Source organism: Ambystoma mexicanum, chromosome 9 (assembly GCF_040938575.1).
Source record: "Ambystoma mexicanum isolate Mex_15411 chromosome 9, UKY_AmexF1_1, whole genome shotgun sequence".
Taxonomy (NCBI): Eukaryota; Metazoa; Chordata; class Amphibia; order Caudata; family Ambystomatidae; genus Ambystoma; species Ambystoma mexicanum.
In genome coordinates, this window is record NC_090931.1 from 144,942,684 (window position 1) to 144,968,884 (window position 26,201).

A 26,201-nucleotide genomic window follows, 5' to 3' on the forward strand; every position below is an offset into this window, starting at 1 on the left:
TATGGATTCTTATCCTGCAGATTCGTCATCGATTTTCCCCCCCATCCATCCCTGCTCAGTAAGATCTGTGGGTTATCACTTTTGCCCGAACGAGAAGGCATCTGGTGATGGCTCTGGGATGACTGTTTGTCTTTTTTTAATTTTTTTAAAAATAACTTTTTTTCTTTACACATTGCTCTGGGTCTACCCTGTTTGGGTGTATCCTTGTTAATGTTTTAATGGCTGGTTCACCGCCTCCTGTGGTTTTTCTTCTGCAACTTTCAAACGCAACGGAAAAAAAAGTTTGGAGGAACTGAGTCACAGGGTGTAGCGACCCAGTATATATACGATGCCTGATGTCACGTCTGGAGCCGACGATCGAGAGCCAGGCAAGACGGATCGATGGCCGAGTCGAGGTCCACTACGCCCCCTGCCGAAAAAGTTTCCTCCGACCAGCAAGCTGGAATTATGAGGAATCTGTGGGAGATGAATCCATAGAAAGAACATTACGGTATGGTAATTTCTCCAGCATTGGATCTTTCATGGATTCACATGCATAGAATATTCCCCGTCGTCAGGCTGGGAATCCCCGGTACATTATATAGACCCTTTCCCGTAGGAAAACTTTTTCGACGCTTATGCGTCCTATCCACCTCGTTTTGTATCATGCGTGCCCGCGCCGTCCGGACGCCATGATATAAATACAGGACGCGCTCCCTCAGATTTCAACCGTCTTTCAAAATAGTGGGATCCTCGCGGTTACTGCTAATTGAAGTTAGGTTGTGTTTTCGCTTCGGCGAAATTCCGTTCTGAAGAAAATATGTCCGGAAAAGCTTTATTCCGTCCTTGTGCGACATGTGGACTCAAAAAAGTCTATGAAGGTGATGCCCACATGGATTGTATCTACTGTCTTCACCCGCACCACACGGCGGATACATGTGAGATATGCCAGGGTTTCTCCCAAAAAAACCCTTAAAGATCGGAAAAGAAGGTTGGTCGACTGGCTTAACGACAGAGCGGGTGCCTATCCGGCATCAGAAGTTGGCTCCACGGCCTCCAGGAGCAAGTCGGAACCTCCCTCGAAGAAGGCGAGGCCTGTCGAAAAATGCCCCGCGGACAAGCATGCGGGAAAGCATGCTGGGTCTTCCTCATCACACAAAAAGTCCTCCTCATCCTCCAAGACGGAGAGGCAAGCGGCATCAAAATCCTCCTCAGGGGACCGTCCTAGGTCTTCCGTGAGTCGAGATGCTTCAGCAGGGAAGTCGGCAACGAAATCGGCTACGAAGTCAAAAGGCTCGGTGCCGGCGACTGGCTCGTCGACCCCGGTATCGCTGACGATGCCGATTACTATTCAGGCAGCAGCGGTGGGGATTCCTTCGTCGACGGGGACTCAATTTATGGCCTGGCAGCCAGAGGTCTGTGAACCGGCCCCCCTGAGGTCCTGCTGCAAGACACGGCCTTGCCGGGGTCGTCGGTGGAAGGAGAAGGTGACATGGTTATGCAGCCGTCGGACTTGGGCCTACGGCCTTCCAATACGTCGACGACGAGTGCGAGTGGGGGTGTGGTCCCTCTATCCTCGACGTTGCTGACCCCCCAGACGGTTTTGTCTCTGGATGTGCTTAATACACTTCAGAAGCTCCTGCAGCGTCTGGATACGCAGATCCCTCAGCCTGGCACTTCATCGTCGATATTTTCTGCACCTTCCGTCGACGAGCAAGCTCAAGCAGCTCGCACGACGACCAAAAGCCCTTCGGCCTCCCAGGTGGCGAAGGATCGTCCTCGAGTGCAGGAGGAGGGTGAGCTATCGGAGTCCGATTCTATACGAGGTGACTCGGGGTCGGACATCTCCCTGTCACCGTCGAGAGACCCAACATGGAATTCGATGTAGAGGTAGAGTCTACGAGGAGTCAGGCACAACCATCTCCTCCGGATGATGTGGTAGCCTTCCATGCAATGATGGGAAAAGCGTGTTCCGAGTTCGGCTTAATTCCTGAGGAGCAGAAGAAAGATTGCTTTCTTTTTGATCACCTGGGTCAAAGGAGGAAATCTGTATTTGCCATCCCAATCCTGGACCACGTATGGCAAGAAGGCCTCAAGACGATGCGTCATCCGTTCTCGGAACCGGCTATTAAGGGGCGTATTGAGAAAGTTTAAAGCTCCAGAGTCCACTCCAAAATGTCTAACATCACAGCCACTGTCAGACTCTGTGGTATCGGCGGAAGCGGCTAGGAAGGCCAGAGTACAGCAAAAATGTTCAACCCCTCCAGAAAGCGAGGCAAGGAGACAGGACGCCTTCGGGAAAAAGGTGCTCTCAGTCGGCGCCACGACGGTGAGAGCAGCAAACTCCTTGGCGATTGTATCGCGTTACGATAGGGAGATGTGGCATAAAATAGCCCCTATCCTAGAACACCTGCCAGAAGAACATCGCAAAGCAGCCATGTTACTAGTACGGGATGGTGAGGAGACTTCGAACCATGCAATTAATACTGCGGTGGACCTAGCAGAGTCGGGGTTCAAACAAATCAATCATGGCGTAGTACTTCGTCGACAAGCTTGGCTCAAATGTACTACTTTTAGACCTGAAGTCCAGTACAAAGTTCTAGACATGCCATGTGAAGGAGAACATCTGTTTGGAGATAAGGTTGATGAAGCCTTGAAGGGGATGAAGGAAGACACGGATACCGCTAGGTCTCTTGGCGCCCTCCAGACAGGTAGAAGTTTTCGCTCTTTTCACCCCTTCAGGGGCGCCTCTGGAAACTCCCGCTTTGGAGCCTCTAGGGACCGTGGATTTAACAGGCCCTCATACTCTTCACAGGGCTACAGACGGGCATCCCAGTCGGCACGTAGAGGCAGAGATTATCAAACCTCCAGACGACGAGGCTCGGGTCCCTCGTCAACGAAGGACAAGCAAACCAGCAACCAATGACGGCCTTCGGAACGTCCTGGGGGGTCGAGTCTCTCATCATATCGACCAATGGAAATGCATCACCACAGATCGATGGGTTCTGGACACGATTCGCATGGGTCATGCGCTGCAATTCAAAAACAAACCTCCGAGTCTTCCGCCAGTGTTTTCGGCCCAGCCCCACCTTCGAGTTCTAAGACAAGAGGTGGCGCTTATGCTACAAAAAGGAGCGGTAGAACGGGTTCCTGTGGCACAGGAAGGACAAGGGGTTTATTCCTGGTTCTTCGTCGTCAAGAAACCGAATGGAAAATGGAGGCCCATTCTCGACCTGAGGGTACTCAACAAATGGCTAAAGGGCTCAAAATTCAAGATGCTAAAGCTCCAGGAGGTTATCAGGTCAGTGCAACCCATGGGTTATCTGTCGTCGCTAGATCTTCAGGACGCATATTTTCATATCCCAATACGTCCACGACACAGGAGATATTTAAGGTTCGTCGTCGGCCAAAAGCATTTTCATTTCAAGGTCCTCCCGTTCGGTCTCATGTCCTCCCCCAGGACATTCACCAAGTGCTTGGCCCATTTAAGGAAGGACGGTCACCATGTCTATCCATATTTAGACGACTGGCTGGTCAGAGGCTCGTCCATGGAACAAACACGAAACAGTCTGGGGCCACGATGTCCCTTTTACAGGAACTGGGTTTCGCGATAAACTTCAGCAAGTCCTCCGTAGAGCCCTCGAGGACCTTGGTCTTTCTAGGAGCGGAGTTTCATACGCACACAGGCCTTGTAAGACCATCCAGCGAAAGAATACAGAAGCTACAAAGCAAGGCGTCGGAATGGAAATGCGGTACCAGGGTGTCGGTGCGCAAATACATGTCCCTGCTAGGGACCATGTCGTCCTGCATTCCGTTGATAAACAACTGCCGACTGTTTATGAGACCGTGCCAGGAATTTCTAGCGGACCGTTGGATGCAGAGCCAAGGTCGCTGGTCCGACAGATTGGTCATCGACGAACAACTGGTGCAAGCACTCCGCTGGTGGAGAGTTTCTACTCATCTAACGAAAGGAATGCCTCTGTTTGAACCGGAGTTCCAGAAGACGGTGGTGACGGATGCATCACTGAGCGGATGGGGAGCTCATCTGGAGACGTTACAAGTACAAGGCCGGTGGTCGTTACAAGAGTCCTCCCTGCATATCAACCTGCTAGAACTGAGAGCAGTGCGGTGGGCCCTAAAATCTTTTCTTCCTCAACTGAGAGACTCTGTGGTGCGTGTCATGACGGACAACACGACTACAATGTTTTACTTAAGGAAACAAGGAGGAACACGTTCCAGGTCCCTGTTGACAGAGGCACAGAAAATCTGGCATTGGGCCCTGCAACACAACATGCTAATCTTGGCGTTCCACCTACCAGGCGTGAGAAATGTGGAGGCAGATGCCCTCAGCAGGGAAATGAACGAGGTTCACGAATGGGTGCTGAACGACCAGCAACTACAACATGCATTCAAGAAGTGGGGACATCCTTCCATTGATCTGTTCGCGACGAAGGACAACAGAAAATGCCCGCAGTACGCAATCAGATGGCCTCAGCAGGGCTCACTGGGAGATGCATTCTCCTTCCCATGGACAAACAAATTCCTGTACGCATTCCCTCCTTTTCCTCTTATCCGGAGGACGTTGCAATGGATCCTCAAGTGCCCGTGTCGGGTGATTTTGGTAGCCCTGTATTGGGCCAGACAGGTGTGGTTCTCAGACCTGCTGCACTTGGCTGCGGCGGAGCCAATGATGTTCAGGAAGATCCCCAACCTTCTGTCTCGACAGGAGGGTATCATCTGGCATCACGACCCGGACAGCCTCAAGTTGACGGCCTGGCTCCTGACTTCGCCGAATTTGGCCAGCTAACGATTCCGGAGGAGTGTCGTCGTATTCTGCAGGCGGCAAGAGCACCTTCCACAAACACTTCATACTCGTACAAATGGAGGAGTTTCTGTCAGTGGTGTGGGGATCAACCAGGTTTGGATCCGCAGTTGATTATGCCGGAACAGCTCCTTCCATACCTGCTGTTCTTAGCTCAAAAGGGCTTATCGGTGTCGTCGATAAAAGTACACCTGGCCGCCATCTCCAGGTTTACACGTCAACGACATTCCGCACCATTATTCAGCGACCGCCTGATTAAGCACTTCCTTAAAGGGTTGTTCAGGAGCTTCCCTCCCGAGAAGAGATTTCCTCCGGTGTGGAGCCTCAATCTGGTGTTAGCGTCTCTTATGAAACCTCCTTTTGAACCAATGTCATCGTCGTCTCTAAAGTTTTTGTCCTGGAAATTGGCCTTCCTGGTGGCCATCACTTCAGCCCGACGTATTTCGGAAATCCAAGCTCTAATGGTAGACCCACCATACTTAAGATTTTTCAAGAACAAGGTGGTCCTGGCCACTAACCCACGGTTCATACCGAAGGCGCCTTCAGTGTTCCGTAAACATTCCTCAATTGTCTTACCTACGTTTTTTCCAGAGCCATGCTCGGGAGCGGAGCGCACGTTACACACATTAGACGTGAAGAGGGCTCTCAAGTTTTATCTTCATCGCACACAACCTTTCAGGGAAACGAGGCAATTGTTCGTGGCCTATGGTCTGGGTGCTAAAGGCAAAGCCATTTCAAAGCAAGGACTGTCAAGATGGGTATCGTCTACCATTTCGTACTGCCATTCCAAGGTGGGGAAGCCTCTTTTGCGACGCCCAAGAGCTCATTCCACTAGAGCGGCGGCATCGTCGACGGCGCTGTGGTCTGGAGTCCCTCTGGGGGACATCTGCATGGCGGCTACCTGGGCGGCTACACACACTTTTACCCGCCATTACTGCCTGTCACAACAACATGCCGAAGATACTCGGATGGGACAGGCGGTGCTTCGACACCTATTCCAATAAGGTACGCCCCGGTTGAGGGGTTAGTTCTGGTTGCAATTATGATTGAATATTGTTCGTTCTCTGTTAACTATTGCCGATGGGTACACAACCATAGAGAACTGGCATTGTGAGGAAAGTATGTGAGTTTGCATGCACGCCTCCTCTCTTTGGGATGGTACTGCTATGCAATCTATTCTAAGCATGTGAATCCATGAAAGATCCAATGCTGGAGAAGGGAATAGTTTCTTACCTGTAACTCCATTTCTCCAGCATTGGTATCTTTCATGGATTCACATGCGCCCGCCTGCCTCCCCTGGCCATGCAAACTGGTTCCCCCACTACTTTGGGGGCCGAAATCTGAGGGAGCGCGGGGGCGGGTCCTGTATTTATATCATGGCGTCCGGACGGCGCGGGCACGCATGATACAAAACGAGGTGGATAGGACGCATAAGCGTCGAAAAAGTTTTCCTACGGGAAAGGGTCTATATAATGTACCGGGGATTCCCAGCCTGACGACGGGGAATATTCTAAGCATGTGAATCCATGAAAGATACCAATGCTGGAGAAATGGAGTTACAGGTAAGAAACTATTCCCTTCTCCTTATGAGCACCCAAATAGGTCAGTTATGCAAAAAGGAAGGGGAAAAAGCAAAAGGTTAGGAGGATCCTAAAGACCTACAGCATCCCCAAAAATGTAATCCTGTCTTAACACAATGGTTGAATTTGTATAATGTCAGGGAGATTTTGTTTCCAGTCTATACAAGAGCTGTTCTGCCATACCGATCCCCTTGCACACCAAGCTCCAAATGTGTAGGTAGCTGAATACGTTCTAAAATGCAACTGTGGCAACTGTGGTCCCGATGGGGATGGGAATGTCTGCTGCCACTTTAGACATGGTCTTGTGGGGCCAAGGGGGTAGACACCAGGTGGTTGTCATTAAGCTCCCTAAATCTGCTTTTGTTTGCTTTGCAGTCTGCTTCCCAAAACCACCTGTATCATGTTCACCTTCCCCTTATTGCCTAAAAGTGTATCAAGTATCACCGAATACAGGCTGAGATGCTTTGAATAAGAAATTCTGACTGGACCACTTATTCTTCCTGCCTTTAAAGAATTGCACTTCCCTAACTGGGCCCTAAAATAATTTTCATCTCTTGGAACAAGTAATGCTTAGCTTATTTTTAACTGCCTGCCTAAAAGCTCCAGCCTACCTAAGCTAACTGTTCCTACACCCATTTGAAAAGCTACTTCCTAACTAACACCCTAGACTTCGTAGGAATGATTACTATTATGTGCATCTTCAAATATTTTACCGTTTTGTTTTGGCCCTTCGTCTTCCTATTGCCAGTTTTTCGAATCCTGTTGGAGGATGCAATTCTAGTATTGCAGCTAAACCTTCTACTGTGCTCACAATGCTTTTCACAGGTATTTGCAATTGACCTTGCCAAACCAGAACTGGTTTATTATTGCAAAATCATCTTAGACAATACCCTATAATGAGCACTGCTTTCGCACTGCTCACAAATACTGCAACTGCTGTACCAATCTGTTTCTTTCCTGCAAGCTTAGCCCTATGACATGTGGTCCTTCCCTAAAGTAATACTTAGCTTTTTGAAGTTTTGATTCGTATCAAGTTGCTCTGGTGACACAGGAAGCTGGATTGCAGGCTTCTGCCTGCTTCTGACTAAATCCAGATGCTGCTAAGACTGGTTGGTTTGGACTGACAGGGTCTGGTAAAGCCAATTATGGATGTCACACCAAAGCCCAAAATGGATTTCCCCAAATACTTAAAACGGGCAGTGCTTTAATGCTTAACTTACTTCAACATAGGGAGAAATTCCTGTCGGCCAGAACCTGTCAACCTGGCTGAACTTGACAATAAATCAGAGTATACCTTAATTGGCCAGGTTTTTCTGTTCTGGTGAAATAGGTATATCCATAGGGAAATGTTATGTTAAAGGTTATTATATAGTGCACTGTTGCCACCTGCATGGTTTCTTGGCATTCTGGCGGATCTGTAAAGCAAGAGGGTAGGGGGGTAAGTTGGTAGGACTGAGTGGAAGAAAAGAGCAAGAGAGCTGTGATGTGCTGTTGGGAGCTTCAGTCCGGTTGACACTGTTCACGGAGCATAGGTGCGTTTTTCAGTTGGTAGCCACCATGTGCTGTTGGGCGAGGCTATGTGTGGTTTGTTCCGTTGTTGTGAATGTGTATTTGAACACTAATACTGAGAAATCAAGCTCCCTTCTTCTTTTGATTGCTAATAGTTTCATTTTGTAGGTGGAATATAGTGCAAATCGCAACATGGATTGGTCTTCTTTGCAAGTGACTGCTACCTGTACAGATATTAAAGATTTGAAAGCTGACACATTGTACACAGTTAGGGTGAGTAAAAAGGCTGTTTGATGAAGCACTTAAAATTGGTTGGATTTTTCTTTTACCTAGGTTCTGTTTTCTTTACCCAGGCTTTGTAAATATATCATAACTTCTTTTTTTTTTTTCTTTCTGTCAAGTCCTTGCTATCTTACGAACAGGCGAGCAAAATTATTTTTATCATGTGGATTTACTTTTTTAAACATTTTTTTTTGGTGTAGGAGAAATGGCAGAAAAATAGAATTCAATCACCACTTTATTTGGCGATTCATGGTGGTCTTTGCTGAACAAGAGTGGCTTCATCATAATAAGTGATAAACAGCCAAAGAGATTTAAACAAAATGTGGTAACTAATAGTAAGCCAGTGCAGAGAAAACAAGGAGTAGCAAGGGAGAGTTGGGAACAATTAAATATAAGACCTGCTGCATTCTGTATATTCTTCCAGCATTAAAGACCGCCAGGGAGATAGTTGCCACAATCAAGACAGGACTGAATGAGAGCAGTTACAGCAGAATTTTAAGGGTAGCTTGATAAATGGAGTAAAGCGGGGGAAGAATGGATAGAGAGAGGAAGAGAATTCCAGTTTTTAGGTGCAAGTAAAGCCAAGGAACGCAAACGTTAGTAGGCTCAGGGAGGATTTGGGGATGAGTATAAACTGGTTTTGGGAACGCAATGAGCGTGGGGTGGCGGAGAGTAGTGATATTAGTGAGGAAAGATGGGAGTTAGACCATGGATACATTTGAAGACAATTGAGAGGAAGTGAACAAGAATACACGCGTTTTAAGGCGGAAGAGACCTAGAAAGCACGTAAAAAGGAATGGAGGAGCAAGTGGGGGCAAGAGGGAGGAGACAAATGGGCGAGTTATAAACAGAGGGGAGCAAGAAGCCGAAGGAGAAGGACTAAGCAGTAGTCTACTCGGGAGAAGACAAGGGAGGTAATGAGAAATTTGGATGTGTGAAGAGAGAGGGTAGTCAAGAATGACACTGAAGTTATGGGCAGATTGAGAGAAAGAAAGGTAAACGGGAGTGATAAAATATACAGGAAAGAAAAAACCTCAGTTTTGGATGGGTTAAGGTGAAGGAAGTGAGAGGACATCCACTGTTGAACAGCAGCGAGACAGTTGGAAACTATTGAATGAAGTGAGTCAGGAAGGGAGGAAAAGGATAAAAAGGAATATCGGCGTTAAGCTAGAATGAAAGATTGTAAGAGGAAATGAGAGTAGATGGAGGGATATTGAAGTGCGATGAATCCTGTGGAGTCATCACTAAACCCCAGCCTAAAGTCTCCTCCCATGTGGCAAGGGGAGGGCAGCCGCTACCTGATCCTAACCTGGGGGTGGCAGCATGAGGGTGGATCACATGGGAGGAGACGGCTGTCAAGGGTAAGTGATAAGTGGTGACTCTGCTAGGGGAGACGCAGTTTTTATCCTCATCTGAGGATGAGATTCCCCTAATACCCAAATATCTAATGATATGCCGTCAACGTATAGTTCCCTTTCCTAGAACTACCCAAAACACAGAATCTGAACACTGTTAACCAGCATAACATTGGTACATTGTGGGTTCAGGAAGTTAATATCAAAACTTCAAATTGTTACGGTTCTGCCTAAAAACCTAAGGGTAAATTACCATCACTTCTAACAACCTCCCATAAACTTGACACTTTTCAGTTTGTCAACTAATCATAAAAAGAACAAAAACATTACGGACCTCTAGTTCCATGATGCTTGTGGTACCGGGACAGGGAAGGGGGACTCGGGAGTTTTGAAGTATCTTGAATGGTCTAGTTGTTATGGTAGAAAGCACCTGAGTGGGACCTTCAAAAAATGGGTCAGGTCACTAAAGAGTTATAGATAATTCACTACACATCCTTTTTGCTAAAGTAGGAGGAATGACCCGTATAAGGTGGGTATGAAAGGAAAGAGCCGGAATTTTGAGTTTGACATTGATGAGGCCAGATGGATGCTATCCAAGTTGAGTTCATCAAGGGCAGCTGGACCAGGTGGTGTATCAAATCATATTTTAGAATCGAACTGTCCACCCTCCTTGTCCCCTCCCACTTCTCCTTCTGCTAACTCTGGCCCTCCTGCAGCCGCCCCCCGCCTTGCCCCTCTTTCTCTTCCTTTCCTCTTTTCTCCCCTGACAAGGTTTCTAGACCAGTCCGATCTATGAAAGTCTTGTCAAAACAGGTTCTTCCCTGTTCTTCCAAAACCATTGAGGACCACATTGATACCATTGCTCCTGCCCTGGCCCATTTCTGCAACCTCTCCTTAGCCTCTGGAGCCTTCCCCTCCAATCCCCTCTGAAACACTCTCTTGGTCACCCCTTTGCAAGAAACCCACAGCTGACCCTTCTTGCCCGGCTAACATTCACCCGATCTCCATCACTCCATTCCTGGGCAAACTCCTGGAAAAGCTGGCCAACTCACAGCTTAACCTTCACACCAATTCTGTTGGTTGTCTCCATGACCATCAGCCTGGCTTTAGAGCTGCCAGAAGCATGGAAACTGCTCTCCTGAACATCCGTGAAGTCCTGCTCTCCAACCTGGACACTGACATCCCTTCTGTCCTCATCCTACTCGATCTCTCTTCTGCCTTCAACATGGTCAACCTTCGACATGGTCAACCATACCATCCTGCTCAACCGTCTCGGTGACAACCAGGGTATCACTGATCAGGCTCTGGTCTGGCTGACTTCTTTCCTCTCTGATCGGCCCTCGCAGGTCCAACTTGCGTCATTCCTTTCCTCTGTCTCTCTACCTCAGTGTTCCCCAGGGGTCTAACCTCTCGCTCTGGCTTTTGAACCAATAAATGGCAACTCTCGCCCATCGCATTGCTGCTCTCTGCTCCAATTTTCAGTGCTATGCGGATGATGCTAAACTCATTTTCAGGCTTCCCTCGGCCACCTCTTCTCGTTCTCTCATCTCAGATTGTCTGTCTGCTATTCATGAATGGTGTGCCGCCAACAATCTCTGCCTTAATGCCAGCAAGATGGAGATTCTCCTCATCGACCCACCTTCACCCTCCTTTCCTGTCACTCTCTGGCCGGCCACCCTTGGCCCTCTTCCTACCCCCACCTGAGAGGCCAAGAACCTCGGAGTCATCTTCAACTACACGCATTCCTTTTCTGGCAACATCCCTGATGTCTCTAGAAAGTCAAACTTCCAACTGCGCCTCCTCAGAGGTATTCTTCCTTTACTCTCCTTTCCCCCCCACCCCTCCAGAAGCTCACCGTCTCTCGAGACCTGGTACTCTCTAGATTGGATTACTGCAACAGCCTATTTCTAAATCTGCCTGCTTCTACTCTCCGCCCTTTGCAACTCATCCAGAACAGGACTGCGAGACTAGTCCTGGTATCGTATCTCTCCAGCCCTGAAATCTCTTCATTGGCTCCCACTGGCTGCAAGGATTAAATTCAAGACACTTTGCATTGTCCACAAGGCTTTCTGGGGTCTGGGTCCAAAAATACCTTCAACTCTCCCTCCGTAAATACCTTCCCACTCAATCTCTTCGCTCCTCCACCTCCCCCAAGGTCAGTCATTCTCGGAGAAACAAGCTGGGGTTGGATCTGTCTTCGGCTGTGGCCTCCCTCTGGAACAGCCTCCCTGCCACTCTGAAACTTGAGGGGGAAACATTTCCGGTTCTGGAAGCGCCTCAAGACCTTCCTCTTTGCTTCTGCCTTTTCTCCTCCTCTCCCCTGCTGATATGTTCTGCTTCTGCACTGTGCTCCTGGTTACCCCCTGATTTTGGGCCCATGTACTTGCCCACCCTGCCACGCACCCGCGCTGCCTCCTATAAACCCTGGCACTTGGGTCTGTATCTGTAACCCTACAGTCCCCCCTTTTCTGCACTTATCAGACACCCCTATCTGTGCCTTAAACCTAGCACTTGCCACTTGATATTTGCACGACTACTTGTTATTTATCCTTTGCTCAGCACTTTCCATTCCTCTCTTCCCCCCTGCACTTTCCTCCTTCCCTCTCCCCTGCACTTGGATGTTCTCAATGTCACTGGGCCTAGTAAGATCATTGTTGTTTTCTCCCTTATTCCCCTCCCTTGGCTCTTCGTGCTCTGAAACACTTGTGTATGAGCGCAATACAAATTAAATATCAAATCCTATCAAACATCGGCATCTGGGCAAAATTGGTTATAGAGCTTTTGAAGCAAGTGATGGCAAATAAAGAAGTAACCCAGTCTTGGCGAGAACCTATTGTGGTTCCAATATTCAAAAAGGGTGTTGGAGGCGATCCCAAGAACTATCACCCTATCACCCTTCTTGATTCTCTGGGGAAGATTTTCGCCTCGCTCATCTTGTGGGGCCGGAATACTTGGGTGACCAAAAGTGGTAGATTAGATCCCAGGCAGGCGGGTTTCGTAAAGGGGGTTGGGACATCTGAATGTATTCATCCTTAATGTGTTGAAGTTGAGGGCAGTGGAGTCAAAGTCTCAAATCTTCATGGCCTTTATTGACCTTAAACAGGCCTTTGACGGGGTAGATGGGCAACGTTTTGGGCAAAACTTGAGATCTGGAAATGCCCTAAGGATGTACTGTGGGCTGCCTATCCTCTGTCCAAATAAGGATATCTGCAGATGGAAGCCTGTCACGGAAAATGTACACCTTGAGTACCTTAAAACAGGACTGCACTCTGGCCCCTTTACTATTTAGCCTATACCTTTCAGATTTTGGACTATCCCAAAAGGGGATTTGAGCTTTCCCTCCTTAGCTAAACAACTGTGAGGTTCCCTGGGTCCTGTATGCCGATGACATTGTCTTTTTAGATCAAACGGCCGTAGGCCTTCAGCGCCGCATAACTGCGTTTAGTAAATAGCTGGAGGCGAGAGGTATGAAAATAAATGCCCAAAAGTCCAAGGTGATGACATCAGCGGGTAGGAAACTCACCGTCTCCTTTAGGTAGACGGTGGAAGAAAAACACTGCGAGATTGTTGAAACAATTGTGTACTTGGGTACGGTCTTAAATAAAAATCTGAATGAAAAAGGCCATTATACTTTCTTGAGGGACAAATTGAGAAAGCAAACCATCCAGGGGGCGGCCATTGCTAAGAGATATGGTAGCTTCCCGCTGACTACGGGAATCGCCTTCTATAAACAGAAGGTGATTCAAGTGTCATTTATAGAGCGGAAGCACTGCTAAACCTGACGTGGGAAGTGTGGTCCCTATTGAAGGGCTGCTTTTGGCGTAACGTTTTGAGGCTGCCAAACTTGCCTTTTGTAGCAGGATGAAAGGATTATCAAAGATTGTAAATTAAAGATTGAGAGAGTTCTAACCCATCATAATATCGAATCTGAAGTTCTCGCAGGTAATCCATCAAAAGTTAAAGTCCATCTTGAAAAATCAGATTGGCTAGATACCTCAGATGCAAAAGATGAGGCCTAACTGAGCCATGATCTATGGAAAGATAAGAAAGGTATGAATTATCTACTGATGTACCTTCAGAAGTTTGTCGGCTCCTTATAGAGACCTCCTGAGATGTCGGCTGAACATCTTGCCTACAAAAGAGGTGCAATTGAGAAGACCCCAAATTCAGGAGGGAAATGCCTACTGTCGATATTGTGAGGAAAGAGGCCAGGTTGAATCATTAGGCCATTTGGCAATGAGGTGTAGGGCTTTAACTGAACTCTGAAGACTCTACCTAGGAGAGCAACTGGGTAACACACTATCATTGACAGCAGCAGAATGGTGGGAGTGGGTGTTTAAATGTATACAAGTTTAGTTTTATAAACAAAAATGCAGAAAAGCCTTGCATGAGGTAAATGTGCATAGTGCTCCACAGTACAACCTCTTTTGTTTTTACCTTTAATTGTGGTGTTTGAGATAAGGTGCACCTTATTTGATGTTTAACTTTTTCTTTCTATTCATGTACATTTTTCTAATATACCAATTTGAAGGTTGCTGCAGTAACCAGTCGAGGAGTAGGGGAATGGAGTCCTTTGATGTCCATCACCACCACCAAAGCAAAAGGTGGGTGCGATCACACTCCAAGATGTTTATAGACTGTAGTTATGACTTCTTGCAGCAGGCTGAGAATTAATATTGTATACATAACACTCCCTGGTGTTTTACCATTCGAGCCAGTTTCAACTTCTTTAAAAACATATATGTAGAAACAAGATTGTAGTTTTTTACTTCGACAATGCACTTTTTAATCTGCTTTAAATCAGTCTTTGAGACATTGTCTGAGGGAGGAAGGTGGTAGTTGTCATTTAACAGGAGCCAGGCATTACCAAAGTTCTGCTACATATGTTATCATAAATGGAGACCAGGGTATAAGCTTCCCCCTCTCATTGAAAGTTTACATGCATAGGACTGAGGGTCTTTGATTCAGTTCTGTCACTGAGAAGGCTGCTTGGTTGTTATTCAAGCGAAGACCATGTTAATTTTGAGAACTCACATCAAGTTTTCTCTTATTATCAACTGATTGGATTAGACTTACCCTCATGGCAGAGCCACAAACAATCTCGGAGCTTGCAAATTCTACTCTGTGATAGATTCCCTCCATTTGGCTGTTTGTCTCTATCAAGTGCTACTACCCACTGCTTTCCTTGTTATTAAGGTAGTGTTGGGAGTAAAGTTGCATTTCCTGTGGAGGTGGTCCTGAGTATTTGTCATTTCTTAGGGCCAATCCTATTGGCTGGCAGCCAAAACCTTTGTTTTAACTTCCCTAATGGATGTGGTGGGCTGGTAGAAGCCAGCACCTGCAAGTGAAGGGACATGCAAGGGAATCCCTGTTACTCAGCTCAGTGACGCTGAATATTTGGAAGGAGAGTGAGTTTGCTTATGTGCTAGATGATTTCTCTCCATTTGTAGGCATATCTCTGGTTTGGGTTTTTGGCTGGCTGTTATCCTTCCTAAGTTTTCCAGATCCCACTTCTGGTCCTCCTCATATGCTTGGGCCAGGCCTTCAATCTTGGGGCCGCTTTACTGCAGCTTATCTCATTTTACCACCAGGGACTAGTGCCTTGCTTTTAAATGCTGCCACCACCTGGAACATTGTAGGTGCCCCAACACCCCACCAGATCTGCTGGTCTGGTCATTCCCTCGTCACCCCCATCATTCTGCTGAAAGGGCATTTTTAACTGGCGTTCCATCCACTTTTGCCTGCTGAGTGGCAGGAGTCGACTGTCTGCAGATTCCTCCATCCGTCTGGAGCGATCTCTGAAACTGATTCTGCTTCTGTATGGTGGCTCTGACTCCTATAAAGAGCGATGTTCTTCTTTTGGGATGTGTGGGTCTTGATTTGCCTTGGGGTACAGCGCCCTGGATCTTTCATTTCGCCCTTTGTAAAGAAGCCTTAACGGGTGGTTGTTGTTTCCTGGAAAAGTGTTTTCAGGAACCAACACTGTAAGTTATTAACCCTACATCCTAAGTTGGTGAGTTATTTAAGGTACTAATGCTCAGTGGTACCCATGTTCTGTGGTCGTCTGCTTCTGTAAGTCCCACTGTATCACGCTTCCCATTCATTAACATTGCTGGGCTGAATCCTGCTCTGCTTCTCTATTCTTGGGGATGCTGGGTCTTGAACCCTCCACTGGCTCATCTACTGGGTTTCTGCTGGTCTTGACCGCGTCCTGTGGGAAGGAGCTGGAGCTTATCTGGCTTTTAACCATAATCGTAGGCCAGCCTACAGACTGATACCCATTATTTCCTTTGGGCCACTTTCCTCTACTTTTAACTGTTACAAGTTTTACTGGCAGGTACTGACTTGGAGTGTTGCATTTGTCTAGGGTCCTCCTAGGACAGCGGTATTCAGACATTTTTATACTGAGAAACCCCCCTTTGAGTAAACATATTGCTTCTTGCCCACTGGCAAGATCAAGATATAACTGCTTATATTTTCTATTTAAAGCAGTCACGGACTTTTTAAAGAGCCTCACCGCTGCCCCTACCCCCCGCCCCCTCCTCCCTGACATTCACCCTCCCCTAAGGAGGCAAGCCCCACCATTTGAAGACCACTGCTCTATGGTTCCTGGATTTTTAGATCCTTTCCCTGATTTATTAGGTATGTGTAAATCTGTGCCTCTCCATCCTCCAAAGGATAAACATTGTTTCACTATGGTGTCACTGTTTCCCACCTTGGTGTGTAATAGGTTCTTCTTGGTTAAGGTACTATCTAACTAAAACATATCCTGGAGTTTGGTTGCCATTGTTGCTGTATTGGACATTGTTTCTCCCTGTTTACTACATTAAAGTGTTATAGCTGTTGTGTCCCTGTGTATTATGGTATAATACTTTATTTATAATGCATAGAAAACCTGTAGATAAGTTCAGTGTGGCCCTTGGATCCAGACTGATCATTATTACTGTGGGTATTGTTTTTTTACTTTACTCTGTAAAGCCTATATGTACAGTGTCTACCACCAGGCATGGGGCTTAGATTATAGGGTAAATAGCTGGGCCTTAACTGGCCATTTACTGATTTTCATCTACACTCTACTGGGTTTTGTATGCTATGTAACCTGATGACTCATTTTGCCATCATAAATAGTGTTCCCATAGAAATATTGTTGTTTTTTTTCAGTATGCCAGTGTGGTGTATTCTTTGTGGTGTCTATTGGGATTCCTTTGACCTCCATGATAGCCTTCCCTCCTGAAGTTGAGCCTGACGGTTCTTCTATGCTTACTGTTGGCGAAAGATTTTCTTTTTGCTGCTTTCTGCCCACAGACTTCAGTCGGGCACCTTTTGGGGAGTGGGGTTAGCTCAGGGGCAACCAGTTTATCTTGGAAGCAAGACAACGCAGCACAACACAAGTTTGAATCCCGATTCCCACACTTGGAATCCAATCACTGGTATTAAGCGCGTTATAAAAGAACAATTATAATTAATTATCTTTTAGCTGTGCTCTATTCCCTGTCCTGACCTTTTGGAGGTAAGTAAAACCCTCAACTTTTCTTCCCTTGTTTTTTGCTCACTTTTGTGGGGAAACTGATGGTTCTTAAGACTATCATTACTGAGAGACCATATCTCCCATAGAGCAATTCTTGTATTTTTAAAACTGCACACGTCACCTTAAAGTGGTGTGGTTAGGATACTTTGTATCCTTATAACCTTTTTCTTTAGTAACTGTGGTAGCAAGCACAATGTGCCCAGGATGGGCTGGAGATGGCAGATCTTTTTGTACCGTGTTATTGACTTTTTACTTGTGTGCTTTTACATTTTACCACATAAGGCCATTTAGAGTACCATATGCTCCTAAACGGCTGTGCCGCAAGATTATCACCTGCTCTTTGGCCATTGTGCGCCTAAGCCTCCTTCCTGCCCTCTGCGGTCCAGAATTGACATATAGCGAAGGCCCTTTCCCGGGCTAAGCTTCTGCTTTCCTGGCCAGAGTGGCAGCCTGTGTTCGAGGCAAGATGTGCGGGCATGGAATGGCTGGACCCAGTCCACATCAAAGCCAGTGGGTGTCTATTTCTGGGCAGATGTGTTGGCTAGAGGCTGTCATTGGGTGCACATATCCCCTTCCATTTTGAATGGTGCAGATCGCTACCATTGGTGGACCGTGGGGGGGGGGGACTCCAGTCCAATTCCTGGATAAAAGAACTCCTCATGCAGCCATTCGACAGATAATCATTGGAGCCAAGACCCCTACAAAGAAGTGCTGCCTGCTAAAGACCTCAGGACAACCGTGGCAGCTGACCAGCATTCCTTGCAGCCAAGTACCAATGAAGCATGGCTCCTCTTTGCTTAAGACTTCGTCTGTGCCCTTGTCTGCATCGACCCCCTGGACTAGTGAGAACAACCTGTCCTGACCCCTGTTTGAAGATCCGTGACTGGTGAACCAGGAGAACCTTTTAATAACTAGGGATCTTGTCTTGGGTTTATTTATTTGATTCATTTATAAAGCAGGCAGCAGCCGAGGGGCATTGTGGCGCTGTTACAGGAATCTTAGGCATATGATACATGGCGAATACAGGAATCTGGCATGATACAAGGCATATACATGAGACAGTACACAGTGTGTATTGGTCTTATTTGAATATCCATGTTTTGAGTGCTTTGCGGAAGGCTCCATGGTATGGTTCAGCTCTGAACGATGGGGGCCGAGAGTTCCGATATTTGGCCACTGTAAAGGGCAAGCTAGCTCTACCTGCTTTGGTGCGTTTTGACTTTCGGTAGCAGTAACCTGTCGGTATATTGTGTTCTGGTGGGCCTGATTGAGTGGGCTCTAATTATTTTCTGGGAGAGATGAAGTGGGGCTGAGTCAGCGAGGCACTTGTCGGTAATGGCTAGTGTTTTCAACAGGACTCTTTCTCTGATGGGTAGCCAGTGGACTTCCCTTCTTGCTGTCATGATGTGTTCCCTTTTAGGCATACTGAGAGCTGCCCGGAGTGCGTTATTTTGGATGACTTGGAGTTTTTGGTGGTTTTTAGTGGTGCCAGTGAATAGGGCATTACAGTATTCTAGCCTATAGTCTATGACGGCTCTAGCTGTGGTGAGGCAACTTGCTATGGAGAGGAACGGTTTTGCCTCATTCAGTAGTTTGGTGAAGTAAGCTGCAGATGAGGCGATGGGCTGTCTTGTTGGGACATAGAGTGGGTGCCGTCTACGTATACTCCTAAAGTCCTGACAGAGGCAGAGACCGGGATTTGTATGTTCTCAATCAGGTATGTAGATATTGGTTGGTGAGTTTTTTTAGTATCACCGGAGGCCCTCGTAGTAGGATTTTGGTCTTGTCCCTGTTGAGGCATTGGCTATTTGCTGCCATCCACGTCTGGATGATGGAGTAGGCTGTGTTGATTTGCCTTGTGGTCTTCTTTGTAGATACCTGTTAGGGGGAGGAGGACTTGGGTGTCATCCATGTAGTTGGTGTAGGTTATACCGCTAAGTATAGTATATTAATGAGTGGCCTGGTAAAGATGTTGTATAACATGGGAGAGATGCAGGAGCCCTGTGGGACTTTGCATAGAATGGAGGAGTGGGAGTGTTCTTGTTTTCAGCAAACACTCTCTTGTTTCTACCCTCTAGGAATAAGGCGATCCAGGTTGTTGCCTCGTGCAAGAAGTGGGCTAATATGGTAAGGTGGTGGCAGAGTATTTTATGGTCCACTAGGTTGAAGGAAGCAGATCAGTCGAGAAGGAGTAGGGGAGGCAGGCTTGCCCTTGTGCCGAATTTCATCCATCTGATTCTATTAGATCTAGTAGTGCCATGGCCGGGTTTGGATCCTGATTGCCATAGGCCTAGTATGTGGTTTTCTTCTAGGAAGTGTTGAATCTGAAGGTAGGCTCCTCTGTCCATTATTTTTAGGAGAAAAGGTCCTGTTGTGATGGGCCTGTAGTTGTTGGGAGCTGAGGAGGTTCTAGAGAGGGTTTCCTCAAGAGTTGGAGTACCCAGGCTTCTTTGAGACATTATGAGACCAGTCCTGAGGCGAAGAAGGCATTGATGAAGGCCGTGACGAAGGGGACTAGGATGTCGGCACATTCCTTAATAATTGTGGCAGGGCATACCTCACCTTTGTATTTCGAGGGTTTGATATTTTTTAGAATGGAGTGCACTTCTAATTCTGAGATGTCCTTGAAGGAGAAAGGAGGTTTATTTGAGGAGGATGTGTTTGAGGCAGGGGCTGCTGTTATGAGGTGGGGTGAACCCATTCTATTTTGGTTAGTGTGTGTTTTATGATTGAGCAAGTCTATTTTGTTCCTCATGGCGGTTTGACTGTTGGTGCACCATGTTTCGTCTTTGATGATAGATTGAGGGGCGAGGATTGGGGTCTCAAGTTTCCTGAATATAGAGAACATTTCCCTGATGTCTGATTTGGCATTTGTGATCCTAGTATTGAAGTAAGAGGATTTGGCTGACAAGAGTGCCTGTTTGTACTGGATGCTTTGGCAAATTCCCTTTTTGCGTGGTCATTATCCAAGAGGACTGGGCTGTCCTGTTTTTGTTTCGTAGTTTGAGTAGCTCAGGGGTGTACCAAGGGTTGGCGTGCTTGATGGGTTTAGCTTTCCTTGGTATGAGGGGGCAATAGACATCCTGCTTCACTATGGTGTTGTATAGGACTGCAAGCATGTTTGGATCCTTGGAGCTGGTTTGAATTCTGGAATGTCTAGGGTGGGGATGAGGTTGTCTTTTGTCAGCTTTCTTGAACTGCATACTGGCGCTGGTGAGGTGGTGGCGAGCTTCTGTTTCTTGGAATGGGGATGGAGAAGTGGATTGTATGGTGGTCTGACCATGGGCATGGTGAGTTAGATGTAATGGATGACTGACAGTTGAGGTCCGCTATCCAGTCCAGAGTGCAGCCTTTGTTATGCATGGGCCTGGTGATGCAATGTGTGATTCCTAGGGTGTCTAGAGCTTCTGCAAGGGTTTTGGCTTGCAGGTCTTCAGGGTCACTGAGGCCTAGCTTCAGGTTGCCTAATAGGATGATTTTGGAGATGCTCTTAAGATTGTCATGGAGGAGGTTTTCCTGGAAGCTGGGTCCGGTTGGTGATGTGGTGAGTGATGATGCAGGTGAGAGACATAGCTAGCTTGAGAGATAACATTTCCTCATTACCTTCTAGGGAGGAGTTGATTTTGGGGAAGGGTCTTGTTAGCTATGAGAGCTACCCCTCCACCTCTTGTGTTGGGACGGTCCTGTCGATAGTGTAGCCAATGGGGAGGGCTAGTGATAGTGCAGGGCCAGAGGCTTCCTGGAGTCAGGTTTCAGAAATAGCTAGGGTACCCAGGTAGTGGGAGATGGGCAGGTCATTGATGCTCAGGGGATGGGCTAAGAAGGAGCAGGCATAATTAAGGGGCAGCGTGGCAGGACTCTGGTGCATGTCTTTGGGTGTGGAGGAGCGTGCAAAGATTGGGCTGTGGATGTAGGTGAGGCAGAGGCAATTGGCCTCTGGGCTTTGGGAGCATAAACATTTTGACACTGGGCCGTAGGAGTAACATTTGGTATAGCAGAATGGGTTATAGGAGGAGAAGTATTTGACATAGCACACTGGTCTGTATGAATAACTGCATTAGCCATAGCATGTAGGGCAATAGGAATAACACCATTTGGCATAGCGCACTGGGTTATGGAAGTAGCAACGTTTGGCCTAGCACATTGGGAGGTAGGAATATCAACGTTTTGCATAACATACTAGGTGTTATGAGTAACAACATATGGCAAATCACATTGGGCGGTAGGAGTATATGAGAACCATACTGGTTCTAAATTCCTGTTTGCTCTATTTCTTCACTTGCATTACCACACAGTTATTTACATTGTGTCCCATGACCTTGCTAACGACTGCACTCTAATGGTAAAGTATTCTGTGAGCAGAATCTCTAATAGTGAAGGTGTCTATGTATATGATAGTAGTTGAGATAATACATACCTGAGCTTCCAATTGCTTGGGGTGTATTGAAAGACCTAATAAATAATGTATATGTGTATACACCTGCTGTCTATTTTGAATTATTGTAGTGTTCTGTGTCTCATTGTAGCCCCAGGCCATCCTCACTTCCTTGTTGAAGCCTTACTGCTCTGCTACTTTGACTTGACTAGGTTTGGCTAGACATCAATGTCTTTCCTGTTCACCATAATAGGTTGGCATCTCAGAATCTACCCTAGAGGTGGATTCTGAAAATCCATCTACACATTTACCTTTGGAAAATCTGGCCTTTTCCTTTGGGTGACGCACTGTTCTACCATTAGGTTAGAATAATACGCATCTCTCGCCAGAGGGTTGGGAAAAAATCGCACTAACTGGGGTTTTTGTACTGCCCTGTTATTCAGTCGTCTGAGGGATCTACAGTCCACGGACCTTAATGTGTGTACTAACACACTTGACAAGAAAGATAAGGCAAAGCTCTCAAGGTATGTAACATGGACAGAGCAACGAGGCTCAACATTTAGGTAGGGATAGTAAGTTGATCAAAAGTGCAATTAGTCCACACGCTTATCTTGGGGTGGGGGGGGGATCAGTGCACGATTCTCAGCATTAATTAATGCACAGTATATTCTAAAAACATGACATTGCTGTTCCTCACCTCCATGCCTTTGTGGGCCCACTGTATCATGTAGGCATCCAACAAAAAAATAAGAGGTGGTAGAACAAGGGTACCACACAGCCAACAAAGCGGGCAAAATCCCCCATGGTCTGCACGGTGGGTGGGGTACAGGATTAAAAGGGTTGGATTAGGGGGGGTACACCAACCTATGAAATCATAAAGCGATATCACCGTAGTGCAAAAATGGATGACTGAGAGGCAACCCCAGGACTTTTTCCTTTGGGGCAACTTGGTGCCGTCTACCTTGAGTAAGTTCAGAATCGCTGCGATACCATGGGGAACTTCTGGAAAAGTCCCTCTGGTCTCCAATAAATAGAGGGGAAAAGTAAAAGGTTGGGGGGTGAAAGGTGGTCTGGGAAAGTGACCCTAGAACCTCAAAATAGGAATGTCTTAAAGGTGTACTTGACTTTGGTTCCAACCTTAACTATGTGCAATCCATACATGTAAAACATAAACCCATGGAATCATTCAGGTGTAGTTTATTTTTTTAAAGAGAAATATTTTTCATGCACGTTGGTTACCTTTTTGTGTATGTTCATTTGAAAAACCTACTAGCTGGCACAGGAGTGCTCCAGAAAGAAACTGATAGTTATTTGCTTGTATATCATATTGGTTGGTTGCTTATATTAGAGAGGTCGTGGCAACCCTGCACCAGGAGATAACTTTACATTTGTAAATTTGCAAAGTAAAATGTTATACTCTTTGTAAAGTAAACACTTAACACAATAAATCAACAATACAACATTATTTGTGTAACTTTCAATCTGTTTTATGATCCAACCATAAACCGTTTATTTCCTTAACTTAGGCATGCATTTTTCTGCATTGCCATGAGCAAATGGCGCTATTGCTTCAAAAGCTGTATGTCACGGTCTGAACATCGTTCATCTCAGTAAAGGGGATAAAAAGCCCCCCCCCCAATATGTACCACAAAACACTTTCTACATTGTAAACTCCAAGAACAGAATATTTCTGATTTTCTTGTAAATTCATAAATTCAATTATTTGTACACTCATGCAGCATGCTTATTATTTAGTCACTAATAGAATGTTTGTCCAGACTATGCATACAGTATTTTTATTAATCATCTTCTTAAATTCATATGTTGTTACTTCTCAGTGATCCCAGCGCCTAACATCAACATAGATGGACGTAGTGAAGATTCAATAAGCCTCACATTAACTATGGATTCAGACATAGTGGTATGCTTTTCTTTAAACTATGTTCTCTGAATGTGCTGATTCAATGTCATTGTAAACCTTAAAATGTTTTAATTGGTATGGAGATGTTTGTTTTATATAAGGAGGCACATCTTTTGTGTCCTTGAAGCTTGAAGCTAGACATTTTGTGAGATTTCCAGACAAAAGTATATGCTGGCCTTTTTAGAAGGGTGATTGAAAATTGATAGACATGGGCACCCTCCTTCAATTAAAGAATAGGATAATGATCAGTTCCTTGGTTTGATTACCTGGGCTTCTGATTATTCTGCTATTGCTTTATGAACTAGAATGTTGGACGAAGGTGTCCTTGTATTGATCTCGGATTTAGGGGGCAGGGTTTACAATCCCACCTGTTAATTAGGTCATCTCGTCTATCTAGGTTGGAGCATATGGATCCAAGGCTGTGGTAGGAGCGGTCTATGGCATTTAAGTTGTGGGGGCACATCAAACTTTCTGCATTGGTGACAAAGAAAAATGGGTTTCTTAAATCTTGCCTCAGATTTGCATCATACATCTTCTATCGTGGTTGGATAGGAATAGTGGTGTGGCCTATTCAAGTGGTAGTTGCAAGGCTGCTGTTTGCACTTAAAATCCGGTATAGGCCTGACCCCTCAGTATACTAGAAACGCATACAAGACAGTCAGCTGAGTGATGCATGACAAACACCCTGGTTCTTTCAGATTCAAACTTGGGTTGAGAAGCTGCAAATGCATTCTCTGTCGGAAGACCCGAGAATGGGTCTGATTGACAGTATTAAGGAGATACAGCTACGCTACTGGGGTTTTGTGGATCCTGAGGTCATGGCGCTTATTTTCACCTCAATGCTGATTTTGACATGGAGACCTTTTAACCATGGTGTGAGCTGCTGCAGCGTCTTCTTCACTGGAAGGATCACATAGGAAAAAGTACTGGAAAATCTTGTTCTGATGTCTTTCAACATCAGTCTGTTCCATTTAATTGAATTCACAATCCTCTACAATCTATATAATTTAGTAGTGATCTCTATAATGTCACCACAGTTATCGCCCTAGTAGACTTGCTATGATCTGCACCTCTATAGAAACTATCAAGTTTAATTTGCAGGCCTCCCTTCTTTGTAAAAGTTGGCATTGGTCACTTCCTGACACTCTTCCCAATGACCTTTTTATTTGAACCCCATCTCAAACTTAAGTATTACCTATCTTTCACTCAAGTTTATGAATCTAGCTAGAAGGTCAGACGTGTCCCGTTTACTGCCCATAGCCAAGCAAAAGTCAAACATGTTGGGAGGAGTCGATGGATGCCACCTTTTAAAGCCAATGTTTAATCATACTACTCATTGGTTTATGTATCAGTGAAAAATATAAGATCATACAAGAGAATCTGATGACGAAGAATGCTCTTTAGCAGTATTTTCAGTCTTTCACTTTGTTGCCCTTGACAGAAGAATTAATTTTTTATTGATAAGTAACAATGGATGGTATGCGAAGTATCACCCAAAACGCATTCAGCAGAAATACTATACTACACCCTCTGTTAATCTTTAATGGCAATATTATATAAAGTTTCACATCAAAGATTGCCACTGCCTGGGTGTCTTTCTGGTGTCATGGTCCCTAAGTGCTTCCAGCAAGGATGCCACTGTCTAAATCAGAAAGAACTGATCTTTGACTAGTACAACCTTCAGGAAGATGGCTACCCCATCCCTGCTAGGAAGGCCACTCTTGTTTCTCTGCACTCACAACTCTAAACTCATTTTCCACCGTAAGATCAGCAGTGTAGAAGTTGAGATGGTGGCAGTGTTTGTGGAGAGGTCTCTGCTGGCAATCATGTAATAGAAAGAAACTATGATGTAGCCTTGCTTACAGGGCATGCCCGTCCTACCTGATGAGGTGTCTGCACTTCCCAAAGGAGCCTGGAACAGCAGTGACCCTTGCTAGTCAGACAAGTGCCCACAAATGATAAGCGAGTGATGGCTTACTGTTCACTTTCCTTGTTGCCGATCCTTGCAGAGGCAGCTCTACACTGTATGAGTAGGAACACAAAAGCACTAAAAACAGGAGGCCTTTGTTTTAGATTGGGCTTTTAACCCCAGCACTACAGGTAAGTGGCATACAAGCCGTGGTTGCACCCTAAAGATACCAGAATACCCCCATATAAAAATAGAAAACAACTGACAATGGTCCTTGCTCTGCCTGCATCCGCCCACACAGCCTCCTGCATATGTTCAGAACAGTGGTATTTCCAGAACGGTCCCAACGGTTATTGATGCCCGATCTGAATTTTTAGGCAAAAATATATTTGATCTACAAAAGGGCATCTGCTTTACAGTTCATTTATTTTCGTACTCTCCTTAAAAATACTCCTATTGTGAATGGGAATTTGCTATTTTACCCTATACAAAGATCCTGTTTTCCCCAATTTGAAACAATATTGAGTAAATTGCTGTTATATGGAACCCTGTACATCTCAACATTACCACATCTCCCATGCTTGGAGATAGAGGCAGGATAGGTTGGTCCTCAGCCCTCATGCAACCTTTAAAGATTAGCACCAATTCTGATTTATTTATTGGGTATTTATAATGTGCCTATACACCAAGGTGTTTCAACAAGGCAAGTGGTTTGGGGCAGGGATGTGGACAAGAAAATTGGTCCTACTAGGCTTCGTGTTATTTGGATCATGCAAATGCAGTAACAAGAAGTGTGGGGGAGAGGGTAGCCAGGAAGTGCCAGTCAGGGCAAGAGGGCCCAAGGGTTATGCGAGTGCCAAGGGGAGGCCAGGTGGACAAGTGCCAGGGGAATGCAGAGAGTGCAAGGAAAAGAAGTTCCATGTCCTAAGTGTGAGGCATAG

At 46.0% G+C, this 26,201-nt stretch overlaps 1 protein-coding gene across 2 annotated transcripts in view; it reads left to right on the plus strand.

Moving 5' to 3' along the window:
• The window catches only part of SORL1 (sortilin related receptor 1), a 1,341,481-nt gene that overhangs the window by 968,366 nt on the left and 346,914 nt on the right, over window positions 1-26,201 (plus strand). For both annotated transcript variants that reach the window (XM_069614318.1, XM_069614319.1), the window contains exons 37-39: window positions 8,059-8,163; window positions 14,059-14,131; window positions 23,269-23,351. In XM_069614318.1, the coding sequence (XP_069470419.1) occupies window positions 8,059-8,163; window positions 14,059-14,131; window positions 23,269-23,351 (261 nt within the window). The remainder of the gene's footprint in view (window positions 1-8,058; window positions 8,164-14,058; window positions 14,132-23,268; window positions 23,352-26,201) is intronic.